This window comes from Mauremys reevesii, linkage group 6 (genome assembly GCF_016161935.1).
Source record: "Mauremys reevesii isolate NIE-2019 linkage group 6, ASM1616193v1, whole genome shotgun sequence".
Taxonomy (NCBI): Eukaryota; Metazoa; Chordata; order Testudines; family Geoemydidae; genus Mauremys; species Mauremys reevesii.
In genome coordinates this window covers 129863261-129875691 of record NC_052628.1, presented here as the reverse complement: position 1 = coordinate 129875691, position 12431 = coordinate 129863261, and the positions used below count along the sequence as shown (strand labels likewise).

The window sequence follows — 12431 nt, the reverse complement described above, 5'->3', positions numbered from 1 at the left end:
AGGCCCACTGAGGTCAGTGGGGCTCTGCCTGGCACAGCAGTATGCACAGACACAACCTACTAAAGTGTCAGGGCCTTCCACTGTAGGCTCCTTAGGCCATGGCCTGGATTTTCATTGGGTATTTGCATAGCACCTAGCACGATCGGGCCCTGCTCCCCAGCTAGCTTCTCTGGGCACTACTGCAGTACAAAGATGATCAGCAACACTACATAACAATACCCAGTCTGGCTGATTAGTTCCTTGTACACCTGCATGCCTTCAGTTCCACCACTGCTGCAGCACAAGCAAACTCAAGGGCCTTGGTGTTGTTTTTATTTATGTTAATCGCAAAGCCTAAAGATGAGTCGCTGATTGTCTCTTCTGCCGCGACCACAAATCCCATACACGCATGACACAAAGCAGAAACCGTGTCACAACATGGTTCTCCTCCTGGATTACTCCAACGCACACGGCAGTGTTATGACTTCTAATGAAATCATCTCTTTTCATCCTGATAACAGAAATGTATTGAAAGTAGTAATTTCTGATTGTGTAAAAATATGACTGAATTCCTGTCAGCTGATTTAACATCTGGAACAAACAGCTCCTAAGCACAGCTTATCAGCACTAACCTAGAACATGTGCTGTTTCTGAACGTGGTTTGGAAGACAGGTGTAACCAGAGATATGAATATTTTACAGCAAGGGGCCATGATGCCAACACAACTTCCTCACTACATTATAAACACATTAAAGAAACATTTTCACCTCCCTGTCAACGTAAAAAAAACAAATAACACGTTGGCAAATGATGTCTTCCATTGTGCCAGCCATAAATCACCAGACTGCCCAAAGCAAAGCAAGCAGAGATCGTCTAATATGCATAATTGTATTAAAGGGCTTTTCACTGATTTATTTTAATCAACTGCTTATGTGGTGGATCAATCGGTAGCATATAAAAGAATAACCTACGTTAGGGACTTCTGGCCCCAAAAGACAAAGTGTCTATTTTATGGTGAGTTATCCTAACACAGACTATTCTCCCCAAGGATCGTATCACCCCCTCTGCCCCCTTTCTTTTGAGGGGAGTGGGGAAGGACAAGCTCACCAAACCATCCAAATGCAAGAATCCTAAGAGGAGAGGAGAGAGCAGGATGGATAAAAATCAATTATTGACTTTTTTAATTTAAGAAAAACTTTTTTTTATTTAAAATCATTTTTTTTGATAAAATGCTTTTGGAGGAAAAAAACTTATCTAAAGATCATTTTCATTAAGAGATTATAGCTCAATGATATCTCATCATGGAATAGGGATTATAAATTCTAATTCTATAGTATGAGACAATATAGTCATGTAATGTTTAAGAAAAGTTTTGTAAATGAGTTCCAATAGTTCATGGATTAGGGACTCAATTTTATGGGGATCCAGGGGCTTCTGTATAGATTATTGAGGTTAATCTTTCTATCTACCCAATGGGACTCAGTGCTCAGTCTGGAAGATATCATCAGAGATGCTTAGTTTTGCAGTTCTCAAACTGTGGATTTGTGGGTCCAGAGATAACAGGCATGTTAACAGCAAAAATGTTTTTTCAAATAAATAAATACTATAGAGAGGTGAGAAATAACAGACAACTCTATTTTCCCTCTGCAAATTTGTGTAAACAGAGTCAATCCCTTACCTCTCTCTAAAAGTGCAAAGTTTCAAAAAGTTCAATTAATAGAAGATTGCTGGGGGCGGAACAGATCTGGACAAGGAGAAGAAGTCTGGACATAAATGTGAGAAGGGAGGGACAGGCAGTAGAAACAAAAGTGAAACCATTTGAGCAGCATATTCCAGAAGTCTTGAGGTCTTTCTGAGTGTAGCCTTCATTGACTTGAGATCTACCATACCATTCTCTTACTAGAAGGGAAAACCTATAATGGCACCAGGCCGTAGAAGAGACCCAGTTTGGGAATATTTTAATGAAGTTCCTCTTCCTGGGAGGAGGGATGGCTCAGTGGTTTTAGCATTGGCCTGGGGTTGTGAGTTCAATCCTTGAAGGGGCCATAACAAAAAAAACCCACCCTGTCAGGGACAGTACTTGGTCCTGCTAGTGAAGACAGGGGACTGGACTCGATGATCTTTCAAGGTCCCTTCCAGGTCTATGAGATCGGTATAGCTCCAGATATTATTTATATTATTATTATACCTGTGGGTAAAACAGGCACACATGCAAAATGCAAACAGTGCAACAAAGAAATACAAGGCCTGGTGCCTAAATGAAACAACATCATGAGAAGTGTTCCTTCTCAGGAGGAAGCTGCGTTGGAGATGAGGAAAGGAACATGTCTGAACATGCAGGATCTTCAAGCTGGTAAACTTTTGTATTTCATACTTCTTTCTTAAGGATTCCCTGTCTTCCTTCTGGACTATTCTTGAATTCTCATGTTTGAGCAAAAAAATACAGTTGTTACTCTATGGTACTATCATTTCAGATGCAGTTGTGATAAAAAAACAAGTAGCTGAAATAGGCAGATCTTCCTTTTACAATTTCACCTTTAAAGTAGTACTATAGCCTGGCCTACGGGGGGGAGAGAAGAGGACGCGGTGGAATCAATCTAAGTTACGCAACTTCAGCTCTGTGAATAATGTAGCTGAAGTCAAAGTACTTAGATCTACTTACCGCAGTGTCTTCACTGCGGTGAGTCGAGAGCTGACGCTCCCCGTCAACTCCGCCTCTCGCTCTGGTGGAGTACTAGAGTCGACGGGAGAGTGCTCGGTGGTCGATTTATCATGTCTAGACTACAGATTGATGCCCGTTGATCCTGCGGGTAATGTACCGTGACAGGGTTAGGCCAGATGGCTACAGAAGAGTGATAGAAGGCAGATATATTAGCCTCAGATTAAGCAGGTCCCTTTTCCCTGGGTAAGGTAACAGGGGCAGTTACAGAACAATCAGGAACTTGCTGGAACAAATTAAGACAGACAGGCTAATAAGGAAGTGGCCAAACTGAGGGCTGCCATGAGGCGAGCAAAATCTGCCAATAAGTGCAGGACCCACCAAGGCAGAGGAGGAACTTTCTCACAGTAGACAAGCCCTGAGTGTCAGTGAATGCAGTGAGCAGTATGGTAATAATAATTAAATAACTGCATTGACTTATTTTGTTTAGGAAAATCCATTCTCAACATACAGGATTCTGAAGACTATCCACCTTCAAGGTCACCATCATTTTCTATAGTTTCAGAGTCACCTGCCAATGATAGTGTTTCAGTCACATCATGTATGTCACATAGCCACAGTATATCACCTGTAGCAAAAAGAAAACAAAATCTCCTTCATCTAGAAACAACCATAGAGAAGTTTGTGATAAGAACCAAGAGATTACAAAAAGAGGTAATTGAAAAAATTGCCCAGTTTGTTTATGCAACAAAGTCTCCTTTCCGTATGATTGGGAACTTCATTAACATGGTTCAGTCATTAAGACCAGGATGTCACAGGCAAATTGCTGGATAAAGTGTATGAAAGAGAAATTGAGCAGTGTGCAAAAGGTCTAGAAGGTAAAATTGTTAACCTGAGTCTTGATGGGTGGAGCAATGTCCACAATGATCCTGTTATATGTGCCTGTGTGACAACAGAAGAAGGGAATGTCTTCCTTACAGAAACAATTGATACATCAGGAAATGCACACACAGCAGAATACTTACAAGAAGTAGCAGTAACAGCTATAACAAGCTGTGGAAAAAAAATCAAACGTCTACTACGCAGCTTGGTCACAGACAATGCTGCAAATGTATCCAAGATGAGAAGAAGATGATTTAAAGATTAAAGATTTCGAAGAGAGTCCCAAGCTAATAACATACGGTTGCAGTGCTCATTTGATGCACCTCCTAGCTAAAGACTTCAGTGTTCCAGAAATAAAGGCTAAGGTTGTTGAAATTGCGAAATACTTCCGTAACAACGACTTTGCAGCAGCTGCTCTGAAAAAAGTGGGAGAAACCAAGCTAACTCTCCTGCAAGACATGCGATGGAACTCAGTAGTGGACTGTTTTGAGCACTATATCAAGAACTGGCCTAATCTGATGACAGTTTGTGAACAAAACCGTGAAAAAATAGATGGCACTGTCACAGCCAAAGTTCTCAACATTGGGCTTGTCAGGAAGGAGTTAAAATTCAGCCAGCAGAAAAGACAGAAACTGCTGAGAAGCAAGGACATAGTTTCTGTCAATACATGATAACTTAGGGTATGGCTACACTTGCAGCTGTACAGCGCTGGGAGTTAAACCTGTCTTCGTACAGCTGAGTAGAGAAAGCGCTGCAGTCTGTCCACACTGACAGCTACCAGCGCACTGGCGTGGCCACATTTGCAGCATCTGCAGTGGCATTGGGAGTGGCAGCTATCCCAGCATTCAAGTGGCTGCAATGTGCTTTTCAAAAGGGTGGGGTGGAGTGTGACAGGGAGCGTGGGGGGGGGGAAGAGTGGATTTTTGGAGCCGACACTGTGTCAGATCCCTGCCTTTGCAAGTTCCAACCCCCTCCCCCACCCCTCTCTCACTCACTGAAAGCAAACAGCAGCTGTTTGTTTCTTTCCCCTCACAGACCAGATAAGCAGCCGCTGAAATGGACACACACACCCCTGCTCCCTCCCGCCACGCTGCTTCTCTCCTCAAGACCCCTCCCTCCCAGCAAACACTAGCTGTGGGCGTTCCAAAGGGAGCCCCCTGCCTGCCTCTGCTCATTCACAGCAAACAGTGGCTGTGTTTGGTTTTTTTGATAAGCAGCTCTGGGAGCCGGAGTTCACAACAAAACGAAGAGAGGCATCACAACAAAACAAAGAGCGGGACCTTTACTTAAAAGGATTATGGGAAGCTTCCGGAGGTCAGTCACAGCGTATTAAGATTATTCCCTGTTTACACTGGCACCCCAGCGCTGCAGCAGCAGTGCTATACTCTTTATTCCTCTCGGGGAGGTGGAGTACAAGCAGCGCTGTAGCCACGGAGATACAGTGCTGTATGTGCCTTGCCAGTGTGGACGGGGAGTGAGTTACAGCGCTATAAAGCCACCAAAAGCGCTGTAACTCTCAAGGGTAGCCAAGGCCTTAGTTCAGCTTATTGATAAGAAGGAACAAAGCTTGTGCCCATGGAAAGAGACAGTTCAGCGAGGAAAACAGAATGGGGCCCAGAGAAGCAAGCAGGAATATTTCAGTAGCACAAAGGGCACTGACAATTGTAAACAACTGATAAGCTTATATGGTTAGTGCCCACCCAGTAACTCGGCTCTTAGAACAGAACAAACCCTCTCTTCCCGGCCCACCGGATCTCTGTAAGAACTCATTCCTACCCTCACACCCCACCTCCTTCCCCCACAAGGTAGGCATAGACATTTGATGCAATTAGGATGACCTCTATATGTACGTACTGTTCTTATTTTTATCCTTTGTTCAGGGTTCTCTTTTGACTTGCAACAATGTCTGTCTCCGCATGTACAGATAAATGCAAATGAACTGATAAAAGAATGTATATAACTGGCCACAGTGGCATTATATTTTTGAAGCTGCCTGTCAGTCTTACCAGTACCGTAAATAAATCCCCTTCAGTATTGTCTGTGCTTGCCTGATTCTTGGGGAAAAGAATCTTCTTGCCTAACAGGCTTAAGAGAAATGTTGAACACATGTTGAGTACCCTGAAGCCTATTTCTGGAGCCTTGAACAAAATGCAGCTGCCAGTCCTGCTGCTCTGAGCGGCATGCTAAGGGAGCGAGGAGTGGGTGGATAAGGGGCAGAGAGTCCCAAGGGGCAGTCAGGGGACAGAGAGTGGTTGGATAGGGCAAAGGTTGCGGGGGGTTGTCAGGGGACAGGGAGGGGGTTGGATAGGTGTGGGAGTTCTGGGGGGCCTGTCAGGGGGCGAGAGTGTGGATAGGGGTCAGAGCAGTCAGGGGACAGGGAGTGGGGGGGTTGAATAGGGGGTAGGGTCCTTGGGGGGGAAGTTAGGGGCAGGGGGTCCTGGGCTAGGTTGGTCGGGGACAAGGAGCAGTGGGGGGTTGGATGGGTCAGGGGTTTTGAGGGTGGCAGTCAGGGGGTGGAAAGAGGGAGGGGGCAGATAGGGGCAGGGCCAGGCTGTTTGAGGAGGCACAGCCTTCCCTACCCCGCCCTCCATACCGTTTTGGAACCCGGATGTAGCCCTCAGGCCAAAAAGTTTGCCCACCCCTGCTATATTGGATCGAGGTCTGGTCATGCTTATGCTGATGGGCTTACCCCTCAGTTATAGTGACCAAACTTTGCATATTTGTAGTGATACTCACTTGCCCAGGGAAAGCTTTCCCTAATCCTTGCTTGTCAAACTTAGGCCAGTGATTCTCGCATGTAGCCACCAGGGGCTTTTCTTGGGGCCACAGCCTCCTGGGAAGTGAGTGGGGGGCCGGGGGTAAAGCAGTGGCCTCTCCCCCAGGGCTGCCTCCCATGGCCATTCACCCACCCACCCATCATCCCTGACTCCCATTGCCTCCCTTCCCACCTCCCCATCCAAGTCTTAATTTGTCTCTGGGCTTGTGTAAGTCTCCTGTGAAAAGTAATATTAACAAATATCACTTTTCACAACAACAGACTATCTGGCAAGTCTTTTTTTTAAAAAAGCAAAACAAACAACAAAAAAGACAAGAACATCCAAAGCACCTTATTTGTGTTCCTATTCTGTTTCAGTCCAGCAAAAAAGAGAGACAACTGCACATTTTTTTTATTATTGAGTCTGCAAAAAAAAAAAGAAAAAAACAACAACCACCAAAACCCTACATAAAGAAACTAGACTGATTTGGACCTGTGTATGTGCATATTTATTTGTTTTTCCGAAAGTTAATTAAGTATTTAGGAAAAACTGTCATTGCCGCCACCAGCAAGAGTAGGTGGTCGTGCTCTGAGGCCACTAACATTTTTTGAGAAGCCTGACTTCAGCTCTGTTTACACTGTGGCACCGCGGGGACTACAGGGTGTGAGCTGCAGAGCATACCAGTGTTGCTCTCTAAGGGGAGGTCATCACTGAAAATGCTGCAGCTGCACCACTTCAGTGACCATACTATCTACACCGACGGGAGGGAATCTCCGGTCCAGGTACTCCACCTCCATGAGAGGCAGCAGTTCTAGCAAGGGGAGAAGCCCGCCCTCGACAGAGAGCTGCCTACAGAGGGGGTCAGGTCAGTACAAGTGTGTAGACCAGTGGTCCCCAACGCATGGCACCCGCCGGGGCATTTATGTGCGCCCACCTAGTGCCCAGCAGGGGAGATAAGCCGCGACCCCGCGCCTGCCGGGGACAGAGAACTCCGGGGCTGCAGGCGCTGGCATTCTCTGTCCCTGGCAGGCGCAGGGCTGCGGCTTCTCTGGGGCTGCAGGCTGGGGGCACCGGTGATCTCTGCCCCCAGCAGGCACGGGGTCGAGGGTTAAGCCGGAGATAAGCCGCGACCCCGCGCCTGTCGGGGACAGAGAACTCCAGGGCTACTTGGGGTGGCAAAAAGCTGGGAGCCGGCCCTGGACAGAGCCCTGCTGCTGGACAGCCAGAGCATCGTCCCCTGGAGCCGAGCCCAGGCTACGGTGGCAAGAGGGGCTCCCGAGGAACCGGATAGGGAGGGAAGCGGGGCCCAGGATGCAGGGAGGGAGAAGGGGTCCTGCTGCTGCTCCTCCGAGTTACCCCAGGGCGGCGCGGCGTTTGCCCGCCTGAGTGGGCTGTGCAGGGTGCCGGGCCGGGCTGGGCTGGGCTGGGGGCGCGGATCCCGGCTCACGCGCTGATGGGATAAGTATAAGCCTTTCGCCCTCCTCCGGATACGGCAGAACAATGGCTAATTTCATCCAAGCGACCAATATCTAAACAGGTAGGAAGAATTCCAGCCACCCATGTGCCACCAGGCTCTTTGGTCTCTGTCCCTGGCTACACTACGGCCTTTAGAGAGTCTGATGGACATGCAGCCACATGCCACTGTGCATCCACGGGAAGAGCAGCAGTACTGCGCATACTTCAGGTAAAACTGTTAAGCTGTGGCACCGATAGCCCTTACGTCACAACCAGGCAAGTCCTTCCAGGTAACCCACCCCACAATTCACAGCACACACACTACCTCCCTTGCCACACTGTACACAAAGTGGCTACTTCCTCATAGGGAAGCAAGCAGATTTAGTAAGTTGCAGTGAATATGGCGTACAAACTAGTATTTATAAAACGCAGACTAAAATGGCTGACAATGCAGCTTCCTGGTTCAGGCAGGGAAAAGAGTGCAATGAATCAGGAGGGACTCACTTTCCTGTCTCAGGAGTCTATGCATTTGAAAGCATTTGACCTGCTCCTTGGAGGGGCAATAGAAAGCTCTGACAGTTAAACATTTTAACCTAGCATGACTATCTAGTTCAGATAGTGTAAAGGTAAGCCGTTTTCCAGAAGGGCTCTGATTTGTGCTTTGTGTGTTGAAAGCACAGAACTGGCCACACAACTGGTTTCTAAATGATGAAGAAAGTGAAAGACATGCAGCAAAAAACAAAAAACACTGAACACAGTTCCTTTTAGTGACCTCAAAACCACCTCCAAACCAGTCATTTGTTACGCAGATGTGCTAATCTATAAACAGCCTCTCACTTAGCAGTAACTTCCCTGAGAGTTGCATATGTTGAAAACCACATAAAGCTTCTCAAAAGCATTTTTTTTTTAAATCTCTGGTTAAAAAGAGTCCGTGCGTAAACATAACACACTAGTAACAGGGCAGGTTCTCTTTCTAATCTTCACATCACAAATGCCTTTGGTTACCCAGCAGTAATATGTAATCATCTAAAAGGCACTACAAGGTCAATGTATCAAGCTTCATTATTTAAGTTTCAAATAGTATCTGGCCTCTAGCAGCAGCTGTTAAACAATAACACGTTGCCAGAAATCCAAGGACAGCAGAGAGAATTCACATTTTTCTCATCTCACACTAATATGCAAAGTAAGGGAGCTGTACAGCAGAACAACTGGATGTTTTATAACATCACTGGGCTACAATCCTGCAAACATTTAGATAAGCAAATAACTTTACTGCAGATTAACAAGTCTTAGGCTTTGGCTACACTTACACTTCAAAGCGCTGCCGCGGCAACGCTTTGAAGCGCTAAGTGTAGTCAAAGCGCCAGCGCTGGGAGAGAGCTCTCCCAGCGCTGTCCGTACTCCACCTCCCTGTGGGGAATAACGGACAGCGCTGGGAGCCGCGCTTTGCAGCGCCGCAATTTGCAGCGCTGGAGAAGGTGTGTTTTCACACCCTGCTGCAGCGCTGCAAATTTGTAAGTGTAGCCAAGCCCTTAGAAGTCAGAGTAGGGTGACCAGATGCCCAGATTTTAGAGTCTTTGTGCCTGGCTACACTTACAAATTTGCAGCGCTGCAGCAGGGTGTGAAAACACACCCTCTCCAGCGCTGCAAATTCCGGCGCTGCAAAGCGCCAGTGTGGTCAAAGCTCCAGCGCTGGGAGCCGCGCTCCCAGCGCTGTCCGTTATTCCCCACAGGGAGGTGGAGTACGGACAGCGCAGGGAGAGCTTTCTCCCAGCACTGGCGCTTTGACTACACTTAGCGCTTCAAAGCGCTGCCATGGCAGCGCTTTGAAGTGTAAGTGTAGCCAAAGCCTTAGTCTTATACAGGCACCTATTCTCCCCCACCCCGTTTTTTCACACTTGATATCTGGTCACCCTATGTCAAAGGCACACTAATGCTGCCTCCCAAATGTGACTCTGTTCACTCTGACCATTGTTGCTTGAATATATTTATTTATGATAACACTTCATAACCTTTATTTGAAGAATTCCATGCTGCCCACGATGTGGTAGGTGCTGCCCAAACAAATACACCAATTATAGAAGTTCCAAAGTCATAATCATACAAGAACTATTTAACCTTTGCTGAGAAGCTGGGAGAGAACCCTGGGGGGTTTGGTGAAAACGATCAGGTTTTGAATGGATTCGCAGACAGAGAATTAGCTAGAATCTACTAACACTGGTTAAAGGGAACAATCAAGAAATAACACTTTTGGAAAATAAAATACATAAATAATAATAATAAAAGCCACTAAGCCTCCCCACCCCATTCAAGAACCCAAACAAAAGACCACAACTGTCCTAAGAATTGTGGATCTGTAATAGGAAACTGAATAGTAACCCTAGCAGTATGATGGTGAAACACTAAGTACAAGACTAAGTAAAATATTTATAAGTCTGAGAGGAAAAAATTCTCTATTTGTAAAGTCTCTCGCACCAGCATCTCATTAAGACTACCATGAAGAATTCTGGTAAGGTATGTAATAAACATAAGTCATTCATCATTTTTTTTAATTGCTCTCTTCTCAGCAGCACACAATTGTTACTGAAAGAGTATTTGGAGCCAAGGACTTCTCCAATGTGTAATATTACTTTTTTTCAAAGTTATTCTATTATTATCATTTTAAATAAAATGCCATCTTGAAACACAACATGCTTTTCAGCAGCCTTCTAAATATTACTATTAAGGATCTGTTTACCCTACAAACCCAGCCATATCAGGGGTCCTGTTCTGACTACAAAGGGTCCCAACTTCCAGGACAGTGGGTAAGACCCTGTCTACACACTACACATTAGAATGGTGTTAGCAGGTTAGGGGTATAATCCTGTCAGAGCCAGGTCACCCAACAGCTGTATCAGTAGCATGAACAGCTCTTAATCTGAAGGTAAAGAACCAGAAACGGGTCATGAAAAGCAGGGAAACAATTTTAGTGTCCTTAGCACCACCCATAACTTCCTATTATTTGAAAATTAAATAAGCCAGGTAGCATTTAATAGGTATTATGATATGCTGCCTTTCTATAGTGAGATGAAACAAACTCAGTTTCCACTTCGTGGGTGAACAGCTTCCACTGAGTTTATGTAACCGAGGTGAGCTACAATGGTTACAAATAAACCTCATGGAAGACACAGTAGGAACAGGCACTTGGGAATAAGGCTGCAGCCACTCAGACAAGCGGGGCTCAGCATAGCTCTCAGGACCCAGGGCTGTTTGGAGCAGGTAACTTTGGTTTGGGTGGGACAGTGAAAGGCCTAACACTTATTTATTCCTTTACGTGTCTGTTCATGAACCCTATTTTAAGGAGTTTCTCAACATAAGCTTGATATGGATTCATATATTTGTCTAATTGTGACACGAGTAAAATACTGACCACAAGCTAGTCTCGTCTCGTCTCATCCTTTGGGATGCTACCGGATTTTAACTACACATTTCACCGATTGCGGACGTGGGAAGGCGCTCGGAGGATGAAACCCGTGTGTCAAACTCCTCGGGCAGACAATGACCCAGCGCTGGGCAGGGGAAGGAGAGCCGAGGAGGGGGCTGAGCTTCACCCCGTTGTGCCTGTAGAAAGGGGAGCTAGGAGCGGAGAACTGAAGGGGGGGGGTGCGCAGAGGTGATGAGAGAATTAATTCCAAAGCCGCGTTCACCAACGTTTCACCACGTCCGGAGACAACAGGACTCACGAGCCTGACGCCTCCTGCCCTTCGGCCCAGCACCCGGGGCCCAGCGCGCACGCAGCTCGCTCGGCGCCTTCGTTTCCACAGCCGGGGGCCCGGAGCGCGGCCCCGGGCGGGGGGGGGGGCTGGGACCGGCCTCTCGCTGCCTGCCAGGGCGGCGGGGGTCGCTTCCCCCGCAGCGGGGACGGGTCGGGGCAGTCCGGCGGCGGCGGCCCGGGCGTGGCGCGGGAGCTGTTGGCCGGGCGCGGGCTGCGCGGCGGCGGCTCGGGGTTGCGCGGCGGGCGCAGGTCGCCGCCGCCCGCCAGGTAGTAGAGCAGCGTGGCCGAGAGGTGCAGGGCGCAGAAGACGACGAGCAGGCGGCAGGCCCGCTGCAGCGAGGAGCCGGGCAGCGCCCCGCCGCCCTGCGCCTCCTTCATGCTGGCGCGCTCAGCCGCGCGGGCGCACCCCGGCCCTGCGCTGCGCCGCGCTGCGCCGCGCCCGCCTCCCGGAGTCGCGCCGCGGGGCCGGCCGGGCTCCTCCCCCTGCGGCGGAGGACGGGGCTGCGCGGGGGCGGAGCGAGCCGAGGAGCCGCCCCCACGGCCCGGCCGGGAGATGGGACCCAGCGCGGCCGCTCCCGGGGAGCCTCCCCCTTGCTCGGGCCCCGCCGGCCACACCCGCCCGCGAGGGGGTGGGTCGCAGTCGTGCTGGCGGCGCTGGAACCAGGCGTGACGTCTCCGTGGGGAGGCGGGGGCGAGGCAGGGGCAGAGGTGAAGCGACCTGGCTGGAGACCTACCCTGAGCAGGCTCGAGGAGATGGTGACGGGCAGGGCGTGACCTCCAGTGCTTCTGGGGGCCTGCGCGCCCCCGCCTCCAGGGGAGTGCCGGGCCCCCGTGAAAGCCGGGCGAGAGGCGGGGGTCACGCAGCACTGAGGATGTGGCCAGTGGCAGAGGAGAGGGTCGGAGGTGCAGCTGTGTTTGCCCCTGAGGCCTGCTCTGTGCTGGAAAA

At 48.7% G+C, this 12431-nt stretch overlaps 1 protein-coding gene across 1 annotated transcript in view; it reads right to left on the bottom strand.

Annotated features, from left to right (window-relative positions):
- LOC120407933 (beta-1,4-galactosyltransferase 1-like) overlaps positions 1 to 11902 on the bottom strand; it is a 60476-nt gene extending 48574 nt beyond the window's left edge. Inside the window, exon 1 of the mRNA XM_039544300.1 lies at positions 11620 to 11902. Within this exon, the coding sequence (XP_039400234.1) occupies positions 11620 to 11863 (244 nt within the window). The 5' untranslated portion in view covers positions 11864 to 11902. The remainder of the gene's footprint in view (positions 1 to 11619) is intronic.
- Positions 11903 to 12431: the final 529 nt, after the last annotated feature.